This window comes from Lampetra fluviatilis, chromosome 54, assembly GCF_964198595.1.
Source record: "Lampetra fluviatilis chromosome 54, kcLamFluv1.1, whole genome shotgun sequence".
NCBI classification, from domain to species: domain Eukaryota; kingdom Metazoa; phylum Chordata; class Hyperoartia; order Petromyzontiformes; family Petromyzontidae; genus Lampetra; species Lampetra fluviatilis.
This window is the reverse complement of record NC_136328.1, coordinates 8,166,310-8,182,158: the sequence shown is the minus strand read 5'-3', so window position 1 is coordinate 8,182,158 and position 15,849 is coordinate 8,166,310. Positions and strand designations below refer to the sequence as shown.

General features: G+C 52.6%; 1 protein-coding gene across 1 annotated transcript in view; it reads right to left on the bottom strand.

Moving 5' to 3' along the window:
- Positions 1–13,819, bottom strand: part of LOC144949501 (calretinin-like) — a 45,202-nt gene extending 31,383 nt beyond the window's left edge. Inside the window, exon 1 of the mRNA XM_078879426.1 lies at positions 13,443–13,819. Within this exon, the coding sequence (XP_078735552.1) occupies positions 13,443–13,530 (88 nt within the window). The 5' untranslated portion in view covers positions 13,531–13,819. The remainder of the gene's footprint in view (positions 1–13,442) is intronic.
- Between the last annotated feature and the right edge of the window lie 2,030 nt (positions 13,820–15,849).

The following is a 15,849-nucleotide window of genomic DNA, read 5'->3' as shown; positions in this document are numbered from 1 at the left end:
ATGGCCAGGGTCAACGGCGGCATGGTGTATTCCGTAAATATGCCCGACTGTGAGGGCGGGCGCAAGCCGGCGTGAGTAGGTTAAACGTTGAGTTTTATAAGGGCACCACGGGGTGACCAGCCCCTCCCCACCCAGCCCCACACCTCCCACCCCCCACCCAGCCCCACCCTCCCCTCCCTCCCCCACCCAGCCCCACCCTCCCCTCCCTCCCCCACCCAGCCCCTCCCTCCACGACGGACGGACGGACACAATAATCCCCTGTGGGCTGGTGTAACCAGGAGGTTCCTACCAGTACGAACCAACTAACTGAATGCACTTCGTGTGTTGAATAACGAGCGATGCCGTGGGGCTTGGCGTGGCCTCGGCATCGCCACGGTGACGCGCGGAGAGACGGGCGCTGAGTGGCGGCTCTGATAATTACCCCGGGCCGAGCGCGCAGATGGTGGCTGGCTGCATTACCACTGTCAAGATGAGACGCCCTCTCGCTCGCTCGCTCAGACAAAGCATTGTAGCAATAGCAGCAGTCCGGGTGGTTTTGACCAAAATGTGCCTCTTCAATCATCGGCGGTCAGCTAGGCTACACAAACAGCAGAAGAAAGTGCAGTGTTTTTTTGTAATGATGTTTATTTTGTAACGATGTTTATTTTGGGGTGGGGAGATGTTAACTGCTTTGTCTGGTATACAGGAGGTCGTGGGTTCGATCCCGACCCCGACGCCTGTTGTATATTTAAGTTTGCGTGTCTCTCTCTCTCAAATACATGAAGCGTTCTCTCCCGGTGGCCGTGTTGATTTTTCTCCGGGTCCTTCAGTTTTTCCCTCGACATTTCGAATCAACATCACGCGTTTAGAGTATTTGGCTGCTATAAATTTCCGCATGATGATAAGCCACTATCATTTGTGACCAGGTCGTTTAAGAAAGAAAGCTGTATAGCTCAGTGGGCGTTGGTAAAATAAAAAATAGACATAGTTTAGTGTAACTTTATTTGGCGATACTGCTGTTGGCAGTGGTGCATAGCCACCACACGCAAAAAAACACTCAACGCCTTCATCGATGTATGCTCTGTGTGTGTGGCCTTAAAAGGATAAATATATCAGGTGTCATACCGGGCAATGGGCCTTGTTCATAGGACATGAAATGGTCTGCAGGCATCTCTAATGATGATGATGACTATTATGGCGGTGGTGGTGTTGTAATGATGAGAGTGATTCTAGATTAGAAGTTTTCGTGACTGCAAGGATCCATAAGCTTAACTTAGCTTTCTTATCTACTTCTGCCCCCTGCATCACAAAGCTTCAGTTTGAACTCCAGGCGTTACCTCCCAGCCCACACCCCGCTCCCACACTCACCATACCTCCCCCCCTCGTTCCCCCGCAACTATATAATTCCTCGTTACAGCCATCTCTTAGACACACTTAAGCGGTTGTGCTTTCGCTGCGTTGTCCCCACCTGAAGAAGGACGCTTGTGTTGCGCCCGAAACGTCGTGATTTAATTTAGTTGTTTTCAATTTTAATTTATTTTATCTTTTACCTACGTGACTTTACCGAAAAAACCAAAGCGATGAGAGTGATGTAGTGATTCGAACTTCTATGTTAGAGTCGTACAAATTATATTTATCATAATATATTTGCTATTATGTATTATAATATTGTATAATACATTTGATATTCACGCTGTCGTTCCGACAGCGCAGGGCGATCATCGCGCAGCAAGGCGCCGCTGTGTTTCACAGGCACAGGCTGCGGTAGTTTCACAGTAGGGGGCGATGCTATTGCTGTGTGTCTCTGCGTGATGATCCCAATCGAGTGATGAGCAGTGTCATTTTTTGTTCAAGTGTGGGACCGTGACGTTGGCACACAATGGCCGACTCACCTCGAGTAGCATCGCGGAATCCTTCACATTCACTGTCAAGCAAAGTGGCGCCATTAACTTATTTTTCAGAAGCGACCTGGCCACAAATGATAGCTCAACAAAGTGGCTTATTACGTGGAAATGTATAACAGACAAATACTCTAAGCGCATGTTTCTAAATGTGGAGGGGAAAACCGGAAGACCTGGAGAAAAATCCACGCGACCAAGGGGAGAACTTGCAAACTCCAAATATAAAGGCACCAGGGTCGAGATCGAACCCACGACTTCCTGTATACCAGGCGAGGTAGTTAATGTCTTTCGCACCATACGTAGCCAACTGTGCTAATCGAAGGCGTGGGGATGGACAACAAACTCAAACACAAAAAGCAGTTCTAAAGGAATGAGTTTTCAATCTGGATGATGATTTAAAAGTTCTCAGCTCCAGTGGCTGCCAAATATCGGAAGGAAGAGCATTCCAGACGACCGCAAAAGCTCATCTGAAAGCGTGCAATGCAGCGACCTTTGTTCGATGTCTAGCCAATAACACGCAACCGTAATATAGTCTTGGAAGTGTTCACCTGGGCGGCCGTGCAACAAGTGGCGAATGTGCTACCGCTGGGTAGCTTATCACCACCCGGGCAGTGATGCTTATGATGATGATGGTGGTGTTGGTGGCGAGGGCTATTGTGATGTGGCAATGCGCGCTCCTGCGGTGCTGATCATTGATCGTCGCCACGCGCCACTGATTTGAGCCAAGCGGTGTCGCCTCTTGCGCTTTGCACCACTCGTGCCGTTGCGGAGAATCGTAGGGAGCCGTGTGTGCGCCGCGTGGCGTGCCGCCAGTGTCCCTTTGGTAACGGGCGGCGGCGATGATGATCGGTGACAACGCTGGCGGTCTCTGCGGAGGCCTCGCTGATCGATGTGGTTATGGTCCCCCAGGGGCGGGGGGGGAGAAGGCATTTGCTCCCTGGGGGCATCGTTAAGGCCCGGGACGCGCGAACGTTCACGACGTTGCACGCACGGACGGCTGAGATCCGCGTAAACCCAAACAGCCGCGCAATCAAACCAGAGCGGAGGAGTTCTGTCAAACCCCCAATGCAAAAACACACGAAGGGGACATTTTTCTTTTCTAATCTGACTTGCTCATCACGCGATCTCTCCCCGCCATCAGCTAGCTTCCAATTTGTATGTTACGTACGTTGGATTTCTTTCGCACCGTACGTAGCCAACCACGCTAATCGGAGGCCACTTTGGTCTCCTCCATGTTTGGTACTTTTGGTGTTTTCTGTTAAGTTCTCGCGTGGGGTTCTGTCTGTGTAACTTGTTGTTGTTTTTGCTTGTTGTTAGTTTGCAAATTGCCTCCATCATGCAATGGCCCTTTCACTGCCACCACTACAACAGAGCTGCTTGGCTCAAAGGAGCATTACAAAAATAAAGTCTGAGTCTATGAGTCTCTGTGTAACTCTTTGCGTCTCGATGTGACTCTGTGTTATCTGCAATGGGCTGTGACCGTGGTCATCCCTTGTGTAGAATGACTCGGGACCCCAACGTCGGATATGAGGACCTTTAATTGTAGCACTCCGATTCACAAGCCTCCAGCCGCCATTCCTCCCGGCCGTATCCCCCTTCTCGACCCTCTGCTTTTATCCCTGCCCCCCTCCCTCCCGCACCCCCCCCCCCCTCTTCCTCCACCAATCCCATCTCTCCCTGCGTGTAGTAAGAGGCTAGCAGTGGAGAAGCTAGCAGAGTGTACGGTGAGAGGCTGGCAGTGGAAGAGCTAGCAGAGTGTATAGTGAGAGGCTAGCAGTGGAGAGGCTAGCAGAGTGTACGGTGAAAGGCTAGCAGTAGAGAAGCTAGCAGAGTGTATAGTGAGAGGCTAGCAGTGGAGAAGCTAGCAGAGTACACTGTGACAGGCTAGCAGACGAGCAGTACGAGCAAAAGAGTTGCGACGGAGATGCGTGGAGTTCTGTACGAATAAAGTGACACGGGAGAAAAAGAAGTTGTCTGCGTGAAATAACACCACTACATATATACTGTAGGGTTTTTTTTGCTTTTAAAGGAAACACCATCGTGCATATGGATGCATGAGTTTCGCATCGCTTTCCAGTCACTGTACCTTTGTGCTCGGTGACGTTTGATATTGAATGCACCCAAAAGCTCAAACTCCTACACCCAACTGTTGCATTAACACTCGTCATAACACTCGCCCTAACACCAGGCGTGTAATTATTCACCGTTGATTAAAGTAGATTTTTTTTTTATTCACATGATACGCGCAATCAAATTATGCGTGTAAGATCCTATTTGTGCAAATATTATGCAAATATAAGACTAGGCGAATTAAATGAAGGCCTAACAGGACCTCACAACAGCACGAGATGGCACAGACAAACAAGTTTCCACAAATAAGATGGATTATTAAAAAATAGATTCTTGAATTTAATCGTGAATTGTATTTGCAATAGCATTGCATAGGGATCAAGTCCAACAGCAGAATGTACAATGTGGACACACGTCCCCGCCATAGGAATGTGGAGTATCCACCACTGGTTTACAGCCATAAGAAGTAAATGAGCCACAATCTTAATGCTCCATTGAGCCGGAAACCCATGTGTTTAATTTTTTACCAAACACTGATCACAAAACTTGGCCCTAACCCTAACACCTCTCGACAATCCTAGCTCTTACCTTAACAGAAATCATAACCTTAACAGTAATGCTAACCCTAACGCCTAATACCAATTCTAGCTCTTCCCTTAACAGCAATGCTAACCCTATAACCTACCACCAATCATAGCTCTTAGCTTAACCGCAATCCTTACACTAACATCTACCGCCAATCTTAGCTCTTAACAGCAATCCTCATCCTACCTCGTACTGCCAATACTAGCTCTTGCCTTAGCAATCCTAACCCTAACACATACCGCAAATTATAGTTCTTAGCTTAACAGGAATCAATCTTAACAGGAATCCTCACTCTAACACCTACAGCCAATCCTAGCTCTTAGCTTAACAGGAATCTTAACCCTAAGACTACCAATGTTAGCTCTTAGCTTAACAGTAATCCTAACCCTAATACCTACCTCCAATCGTAGCTCTTACCTTAACAGCAATCCTCACCCTAACACATACCGCAAATCCTAGGTCTTAGCTTAACAGCAATCCTAACCCTAACACCTACTGCAAATCTTAGCTCTTAGCTTAACAGCAATCCTAACCCTAACACCTACCTCCAATCGTAGCTCTTACTTTAACAGCAATCATAATCCTAACACATACCGCAAATCCTAGGTCTTAGCTTAACAGCAATCCTAACCCTAACACCTACTGCAAATCCTAGCTCTTATCTTAACAGCAATTCTAACCCTAACACTTACGGCCAAACCTAACTCTTACCTTAACAGCAATCCTAGCCCTAACACCTACTGCCAATCCTCGCTCTTAGCTTAACAGCAATCCTCACTCTAACCCCAAGCGCTAAATACTACCATAACTTTATCACTCACAATACCCCTAACCCTCAACAATAACCCAATCCCTTAATCCCAACACTAGTGTTGAGGAAAGAAATACGTGGTGCGCACAGTTAAGCGGGTGCAACGGAGGGCAAACAGGTGTGCGCGTTGCAACATGAGGTTCACCAACAAACCTACAGTAATTAAGGGGAAAAGGGGGTGCAACCGAGGTCGAACAGGTGCTACGCTGTGACCGGAGGTTGGCGCCTAGGAGACGGGAGATGGGGGGTGATGATTAGAGATTAATGGCACAACTGGCGACGGCCTCGCGACAGCTTAAGTGGAAGCACGTGAGGACTCGGGATGAGCTGGAGGATATAAGCGGGAGTCTGTGTGTGAGCGAGGGGAGTTGTTGCCGGGGAACCAAGAGTGAAGACATCTCGCCGCTGCTGCTCCAGCGGTCAACGGGACCTCAACCCTCACGCCGTCGCCGGGCGGGTGTTGGCTGAACCCCCCGCCCGGGACAGACGGGTGAGCAGATCTGAGGGAGCGTAGGTGAGGGCAGCGGTGGAGATGCGAAGTTGCTGTGTGCGGAGTCGCTGAGTGTGGAGCTGCTGAGTGCGAAGACGCTGTGTGCGGAGTCGGTGAGAGCAGAGCTGCTGAGTGCAGGATAAGTGAGGTGCAGAATAGATAGGAGCGGGGAGAAGTTAAGTACATGTGACCGTAAAGAGAGTTATAGGAGTGCCTATAACTGGCGCAAGAACAGGTGAATGAAGTGTAAGCAGGCGACTTGTTACAACGTGTCGGTGTGAGTAATATTTGAAGACACTACACGAGCATGAGCTCTAACAGCAGCCCTAACACTGACCATAACCCCTGCTGCCCTAATGCCGACCATAACACAACCCAACCCTAATCCAGATCCTAATTTCAACCAAATCCTCAACCCTCACTCTGTTACCAACCCTAACACTGCCACGACTGATCCCGATGCTTAGCGTAACCCAAACCCTGACCGCAACATTCTGCATGCAACTTAACCCCAGCATAGCACCGGCAATAACCCGAACGAGAAATGTAACCTAACACTCACCCTAACCTACACACGACATTTAAATATGACATCAGAACTCATCCTCACCCAAAAACACAACATTCGACATCATCAGTCCTCGCAGCAGCAATCCTGACCCTCGCATTCAAACGCTCTCTTGCTGCATAACCCTAAACCAGCCCTCATTATTATGAACCCAAACGCCACCTCCAGCCCTGACATCAATCCTGTCACATTAGCCCTATCGCGTTAACCCTATCACGTTAACGCTATCACGTTAACCCTATAACGTTAGCCCTATCGCGTTAACCCTAACAGGTTAACCCTATCACATTCACCCAATCCCGTTAACCCCATCCCGGTAACCATAACACATTCGCACTATCACGTTAGCACTACCACATTAACCCTATAACGATAACCCGATCATGTTAGCACTTTAACGTGAATCCTGTCACATTAGCCCTATCACGTTAACACTGTCACGTGAACCCTATCACGTTAACCCTATCACCTTAACCCTACCACATTAGCATTAACACATTAGCACTATCACGTTAACCCTATAACGTTAACCCTATAACGTTAATCCTATCATGTTAACCCACCACGTTAGACCTATCACGTTCGCCCTAACACGTTAACCCTATCACGTTAGCACTGACAAATTCATCCTATCACGTTAGCCCTGTCACGTTAGCATTATCGCGTTAATCATATTATCTTAACCCTATCACATTAGCACTATAACGTTAACACTATCACGTTCATCCTATTACGTTAACCCTATCACCTTAACCCTATCACATTAACCCTATCACGTTAGCACTATCACACTAACCCTATCACCTTGACCCTATTACATTAGCACCAACACATCAGCACTATCACGTTAACCCTATGACGTTAGCACTATCACGTTAACCCTATCACGTGAGCCACCTCCGCCTACCTTACACCACCCCAGCCTACGCCCCGGCCCTGCTGTGTTTCTGCTGGGGCATTTTGGTGGGGCTCTCAGTTGGAGCTCTCTGGTGGGGCTCTTTGGTGGAGCTCTCTGGTAGAGCTCTCTGGTGGGGCTCTCTGGTGGGGCTCTCTGGTGGAGCTCTCTGGTGGGGCTCTGGTGGAGCTCTCTGGTGGGGCTCTCAGTTGGAGCTCTCTGGTGGGGCTCTTTGGTGGAGCTCTCTGGTAGAGCTCTCTGGTGGGGCTCTCTGGTGGAGCTCTCTGGTGGAGCTCTCTGGTGGGGCTCTCTGGTGGAGCTCTCTGGTGGGGCTCTCTGGTGGAGCTCTCTGGTGGAGCTCTCTGGTGGAGCTCTCTGGTGGGGCTCTCTGGTGGAGCTCTCTGCTGGAGCTCTTTGGTGGAGCTCTGGTGGGGCTCTCTGGTGGAGCTCTCTGGTGGGGCTCTCTGGTGGAGCTCTCTGGTGGAGCTCTCTGGTGGAGCTCTCTGGTGGGGTTCTCTGGTGGAGCTCTCTGGTGGGGCTTTCTGGTGGAGCTCTTTGGTGGAGCTCTCTGGTGGGGCTCTCTGGTGAAGCTCTCTGGTGGAACTCTCTGGTGGGGCTCTCTGGTGGAGCTCTCTGGTGGGGCTCTCTGGTGGAGCTCTCTGGTGGGGCTCTCTGGTGGGGCTCTCTGGTGGGGCTCTCTGGTGGAGCTCTCTGGTGGGGCTCTCTGGTGGAGCTCTCTGGTGGAGCTCTCTGGTGGAGCTCTCTGGTGGAGTTCTCTGGTGGAGCTCTCTGGTGGAATTCTCTGGTGGAGCTCTCTGGTGGAGTTCTCTGGTGGGGCTCTCTGGTGGAGCTCTCTGGTGGGGCTCTCTGGTGGAGCTCTCTGGTGGAGTTCTCTGGTGGAGCTCTCTGGTGGGGCTCTCTGGTGGGGCTCTCTTGTGGAGCACTCTGGTGAGGCTCTCTGGTGGAGCTCTCTGGTTGGGCTCTCTGGTGGGGCTCTCTGGTGGAGTTCTCTGGTGGAGCTCTCTGGTTGTGCTCTCTGGTGGAGCTCTCTGGTGGCCCTCTCTGGTGGAGCTCTCTGGTGGAGTTCTCTGGTGGAGCTCTCTGGTTGGGCTCTCTGGTGGGGCTCTCTGGTGGAGCTCTCTGGTGGGGCTCTCTGGTGGAGCTCTCTGGTGGGGCTCTCTGGTGGAGCTCTCTGGTGGAGCTCTCTGGTGGAGTTCTCTGGTGGAGTTCTCAGGTGGAGCCCTCAGGTGGAGCTCTCTGGTGGGGCTCTCCGCTTGACCCAGCCCTGGAATCCATCCCAATTGTGGTGGCCACAACAAACCCACTCGCGATCGATGTCCATCCACTCTCTGCCGAGGTGGTTGTTGGTGTTATTTTAATTACTACAGTATTAGTTTTATTTGGTATCTTACCACTCTGATAAGGCGGCGGTCGGTGGGGCGTGTGTGTGTCTACTACGGACCTGGCGACCCCAGTCAGATTCAGGCTCATGGCCAACATCAGTGACGATTATCTGAACCGGTGCTGGGCCTCCCCTAGGCAGACTCAGCCTCAAACGAGTGCCTGGCGCGATGCGTAAACATCGCCACTGGGAAGGCAAAGGCGGCCGGGCGTGGTGTTGGCCACCCACCCCCTCGTGTGCCGTGCTGGCCTTCAAGGGCGCTACTCGCCAACAGCACTTGCCCCAACAGTCTGTTACAGGCCACACGGGAGGGGGGGGGGTCTTAGTTGTGCATCTGGATGTGAACAATAAACACTCCCAATGGAGAAGCGAGACAGCCACTAAGGCCGGTGACGGCATGCGGCAGTCACCACCACCGCGCCTGGCCGCCTTTGTCTCCCCCCAGTGCTGATGTTGATGCAGCGCACCAATCGATCACCGATAACAGGGGATGGCCAACCAGCGATTTCAGACTTCACAGCTCGCCACTGATGTTAGCCGTGGTCGGCAATCGAACTCCGATTGACTGCTGGGGGTTCATAGCGCGGTGCGCGTTAACCACCTCGCCACATATTTGGAAAAGATCCCCCATATAGCCTCGTAGAATGTTTGATCAGTGGCGCAGTAACGACGTTATCAGCCCAGGGGGTCCCGGGAATCGGTCAGGTCCGCCACCCCAATATTTGTTTCGTCTGGCGCGGTCGCGCAAAAGGCGATTCCACATCGCGGCTCCCCTTGCCCTAATCAGCGACCCTTCACCTGGGGCGGACGCTGCACCCCCAGAGGGTGCGAGATGCCCTTTCTGGGGGTGCGAGGCATGGGCAGATGTTCTTTTTAGAACGTGAATAATCGAAGACGAATTAAGCACGGACACCTAAGTACAACGACTTGGTTTCATCAAACCTGACGTATTTATCAACAATTGAGACCCGAAGGGTTGCAAGGCTGCAGTAAAGGTTAATAAGAAGCACTGCCCCAATCATATCACGGTGGTTGTCAAGGTGGGACTCAACTCGTCGCTTTGGCCACCAGGTGGGGTGGGGGTGGGGGCAAGGCACCCCCAATGCCCCCGCCCCCGTCTCATCCCGCTGCTGGGCTCGATGTTTGTGCCACCGGCAAAGCCATCATCGCGTGCCGCGCCTCGCAGCGCGCTCCCTCGGCGGTCGAGCGAGCGGCTCGCAATCGACGATACTTTTGGGAGTTCGACTCCTGGTGCCGGGTCGGACGATATATAAATGACTCAACAGCAGTTGTCCTATAGCGGGGGTGGGGGAGGGGGACACCCCCCCCCCCCCCCCCGCTATAGGAGTGTGGAGTTATCCGCCACTGGCTTCACGGCTGTGAACGGGAGATCACTTCGCCAGCAGCACTTTCCCCAACATTCTACAAGGCTCTATGGGGGATCTTTGCCTTTGCCAAATCTGTGGTTAGCGCGCACCGCGTTATGAACCTCCGAGTCAAGGCCACTGCTACCATCAGTGGCTAGCAGTGACATCTGAAACCGCCGGTTGACCATCCCCGGTAGTGGTCGTCGATTGGTGCGATGCGTAAAACATCAGCACTGGGGGAAAACAAAGGCGGCCGGGCGTGGTGGTGACCAATTGTAGTCACTGAGGCATGACGTCACCGGCCTTAATCGGCGCTCGATTCTCCACTGGATAGACAAAAGACAAATATCCCCCGTGTAGCCTTACGAGACTGTTGGGGAAAGTGCTGTTAGCGAGTAGCACCTATGAATGCCAGCACGGCGCACGAGGGGGTGTGTGGCGATGTCTACGCATGGCACCGGGTATTCATTTGAGGCTGAGTCGATCTAGGGGAGGCCCAGAACCGGTTCAGATAATCGTCAATGATGTTGGCCATGAGCCTGAATCTAACTGGGGTCGCCAGGTTCGTAGTAGACACACACACACACGACCCACCGATCGCCGCCTTATCAGAGTGGTAAGATAAAAACAAATACTAATACTGTTATATTCGAACCCGGGATGGCCGGGTTCTGTAGCGCAGCTCGCTGACCGCTACACCACCGCTACCCACATCCAGATGCGTACGCGCAGTGGTGCACAAGCACAATTAACAACAAACAACGCGACACATTCGTCAATAACGGCACCGTTGCGACCGAAATCGACGACGTTTTTCAGGCGATGACCCTTTCTTCACAGCAACATGGCCTCGCGATGTACGTTCCATGAAAAAAAGGATGTTGCCCGAAACGTCGCCTATTGTATACGCGTTATATTTGAGGCCAAATATAAAGATTCCCTGTATAGCCTTAAAAGACTTGGGGCAAGTACTGTTGGCGAGCACTTATGAAAGCCGGCACGGCACGCGAAGGGGTGGGTGGCCAACACCACGCCCGGCCGCCTTTGTCTCCCCAATGGCGATGTTTACACATCGCACCAGGTACTCATTTGAGGCTGAGTCTACCTAGGGGAGGCCCAGGACCGGTTAAAATAATCGCCAAGTTCGTAGCGCAGCGCGCTAACCGCTACACTACCGCTCCCCATCTTTGAGGCCGCACACACATCCATACACACGCACGCACACACGCACACACACACACGCGCACGCACACACGCACACGCACACACACACACCCGCACACACACGCACACACACACGCACACACACGCGCACACGCACACACATACGTACACACACACACACACGCACGCACACGCACGCACACGCACACACCCGCACGCCCACGCACGCACGCACGCACACACACGCACACACGCGGTGTTCTTGACGACTGTGTTGAGTTGAAATGTGTTTCTTTTCACGTCGTGTAAAAGAGACCGGCGCGTAACAACATCTCAAAACCAGCTCCCAGTCAGCACGTGGACAGCGGGCAGGGTTCACTCCGCGAGTCGCACCGCATTCGAGACCACGACGTCAATATTTGAAAAAAACACCATGCTGCTTTTCCCCGTGAAGATAGGCGATGATGATTCGGCTTACTACAGACACATACATAACTGGATACGTCCCTTTCATTCGCTGCGTCGTAAAAGTCACCGTCATCATGATCGGCAACAGCAGCAGCCATGGTCAGTCCACTGCTGGATGCATGCATGCATCCCTGCGTCAATCTCTTATTGTGTGCACCCAGAAAGCAATGCACGAACGTGACACGTGTTGCATGCGTGCACATGCACAGCACATGCACATATTCACCTGCGCGTCCGTGCGCGTGCATGTGAGCGCGCGCGCACGTGTGTATTTACGTGCGCGCAAAGATAAAATGATCCCCTCCCCGTATAGCCTCTAGCCGATTTTCGTGGCAAGGGCTGCGAGCGAGCAGCCCCCGTGAAGGCCGGCACCGCGCACGGCTGGTGGTGCTTGGGCAGCAACACCGCACGCCCGGGCCGCCTTTGTCTCACCTAGCGCTGATGGGATTTTTTGTTTTACACCTCACCAGGTACTCGTTTAAGGTCGAGTCGACCTAGGGGAGGAGGCCCAGGACCGGTTCTGATATTCGCCAACTGGTATTGCTCGTTGCTGGGAGACGAATTCTCGTCGCCGGATAGTGGATGTGTCTGTGTGCGTGGGTGTGCCGAAGCGCCTGTGCGTGCGTTGTTGTTTAGAGACGCGCGCGCGCGCGCAAGCGTGCGTGCGTGCGCCTATTCGTTTCGTGCGGGAGCGGTGGCGCAGTGGTGAGGGCGCTGTTTACGCCCCGAATGAGTTTGATTCCTGGCCACGGAGCCACGTCAGCGGCGAATTAAATCTGAACCTATCCCGGGCATTACCCCCTGGGTCGACTCAGCCTTAATTAAGTACGCGGCGTGGGGTGTAAACGGAACAGAGCTCAGGTTCACAGGATTTAGAGGCGCAGAGCTTAACCCCATGCACGGCGCCACTGCTCCAGCCTGCCATGTGCGTGTAACGATGCACGTGTTGCGTGTTCCAGGTGCGCATCTGAATGTAGGTACATGTACACGTGTAGGTGTGTGTGTGTGACAGTAGGTATGCGTGTGTATAAGTCAATAGTGGATGTCCCATGGATTAACTCGCTCCCGCCATGTGAATGTGGAATTTCCACCACTGGCTCAGGCGCTGTACGCGAGAGATGAGCATGCTCGATTGCTCATTTGAGCAGGAAACCACACTGTGAGTGTGTGTGTACGTGTGTGTGTACGTGTGTGTGTGTACGTGTGTGTGTACGTGTGTGTATGTGTACGTGTGTGTGTGTACGAGAGCGGAGAGCGGTGGTGTCGTGGTTGGCACGCTACGAACCCAGCGAACCGAGTTCGATTTTCGCTCACGACCAATAACAGTGGCGAACACCTGAACTGGTCCTTCTCTAGGGCCACTCAGCCTCAAATGAGTCCCTGGTGCGATTTGTAGCAAACATCGCCACTGGAGAGACAAAGAAGGCCGGGCGGGGTGCTGGCCACCCACCCCCTCGTGTGCCGTTCAAGCCTTCATAGGTGCTCGCTAACGGCACTTGCCCCAACAGTCTGTTAAGGCTATATGGGGGATCTTTGTCTTTGTATGTGTGTAGGTGTGTGAGGTGTGTATATGTGTAGGTGTGTGTGTAGGTGTGTATATGTGTAGGTGTGCATGTGTGTAGGTATGTGTATGTGTGTAGGTGTGTGTATGTGTGTATGCAGGTGTGTGTGTATGTGTGGGTATGTAGGTGTGTGTGTGTGTGTGTCTATGTGTGTATGTAGGTGTGTGTATGGAATCTCACCATCCGCATCGTAGCGGCTCCACGCATCCAGAAACTGCGAGGCAGAGATCTCCGCCTGTTGCAGGAACGAGCTCTGCTTGTCTGACATCTTCTTCAACGGTCCCCGTTTACGCAACTTATCTCTCTATCTCTATGTATCTCTCCCCCGTGTGTCTCGGGCTCTCCAATGGAGCTAACAGCCGTGGCGGCTGCGCGCTGCGAGTACGATGAGCCTTGAGTGTGAGCGAGCGAGCGAGCGTGAGTGAGTGAGTCTCTCTCTCTCTCCCTGTCCGCGAGTCGTCCACTCTGTGGCGATGGCCTCTCGCTTCTCGCTTCGTGTCCACAGCACGAAGGGCTCGCAGCGAGGGCGCGCTCGTCCTTAAACGCGGCCTCGCACCTGCCGCCCACCGCACTCCTCCATCCCACCCCTCCCTCCCCGCCCTCTCCACCCACCAACTCCATCTCCAATCACGATGGTCTCCCCCCCCCCCCATCACACCACCACGCGCGTGCTGCACGCTCGATGCGTAATTTCGTATCGTGCGGGAGCGGGTCGCGCAGCGGTTGAAGGGTGCCGCTGACCGCGACGAATCCGCCCGCAGATCAAGTTGGATTCCTAGTCGCGGCTATAACATCAGCGGTGAATTGTATCCGAACCGATCCCGCGGGAATTGCCCCTGGGGTCGACTCAGCCTCAACTCAAAGACTCGGCTCCACCCTCCCGCGCTGTATTAACGCTGCCGGGGCTGTTAGCGAGCACCTATTAAGGTGTCGGCAATGTCGTTGGTGGTGATGCTGGCAATAACACCACGCCCGTCCGCCTTTGTCTCCCCCAACTCTCCTCCGAACACCCACGCACACACAAAGACCCCCCCCCCCCTCCACATAGCAATGCACGAACGTGACACGTGGTGTACGGATTCGCAATTAAATCACTCTTTCGGCAGCGCGTGCACATGCATGTATGCACACGCGCATGTGTGTCTTTACGTGCGTGCAAAGATACAAGATCCCCTCCCCGTATAGCCTGCAGCTGACTGTTGGGTCGGGCTGAACGATTAATCGATTTCAAATCGAAATCGCAATTTGAAACAATGCGATTTAGCAAATTGCAAAGGATGCGATTTTTTGCGATTTGAACTTTATTTATTTAACTTAACAATTGTTATATGTTTGATTGTTCTATTTCAATTACAACATTTAAATAAATACATCTTGGAAGCAATTCATATATTTTAAGTTCTCATCCTTGCATTTAGAATATATATACAGCAGCTCATATTTTGATCACGTGGTAATGCTCCATCACATGTTTTAAATCTATTACACACTGAATATTGAACTGAAGCTTGACTTTTAAAAAAAGTAATCGCAAATCAAATCGCAATATCTGTCAAAAAAATCGCTATTAGATATTTTCTCAAATCGTTCAGACCCACTGTTGGGGCAAGTGCTGTTAACGAGTAGCCACCGACGAAGGCCAACAGCAACCACGCCCGGCCGCCTTTGTCTCCCCCGTGCTGATGTTTTACACACCGCACCTGGTACTCATTTGAGGCTGAGTCGACCTAGGGGATGCCCAGGACCGATTCAAAGGTGCTCGCTAACAGCACTTGCCCCGACAGTCTGTTACAAGCGATACGGGGGATCTTTGTCTTTGTGTATATGTGTATATATATTTGTGTGTATATGTGTGTGTATTTGCGTATGTGTATAGGTCGATTCAGCCTTAAATAAATACCTGGTGCGGTGTGTTAGCATCGCTACTGGGGAGACAAAGGCGGTCGAGCGTGATGCTGGCCACCCATCCCCTCGTGTGCCGTGCCGGTCTTCATAGGTGGCTACTCGCTAACAGCACTTGCCCCCACAGCCTATTGAGGCTACACGGGGGGTCTTTGTATGTGTGCTTGTCTAGTGCTGGCCGTGAGCGGGAATCGAACTCGGGTGGCCGGGTTTGTAGCGCCCCGCTAAACCACACACCCCCCCACCCACACCACCCTCACAACACCCCCACACACACCCCCACGACACCCCCACACACACACCCCCACACACCACCCACACACACACCCACACACACACCCACACACATACCCCCACTCCCCCCCACACACCCCCACACACACCCCCACACACCCCCACACCACCCACACACACCCACACACACCCACACACACCCCCACACACACCACCCACACACATCCCCACACACACCCCCACACACACACCCACACACATACCCCCACATACCCCCACACACCCTCACACACCCCCACACACACCCCCACACACCCCCACACCACCCACACACACCCCCACCGGCACCCCCACACACACCCCCACACAAACCCACACACACACCCCCACACACACCCCCACACACACCACACACACACCCCCACACACCCCACACACCCCCACACACACC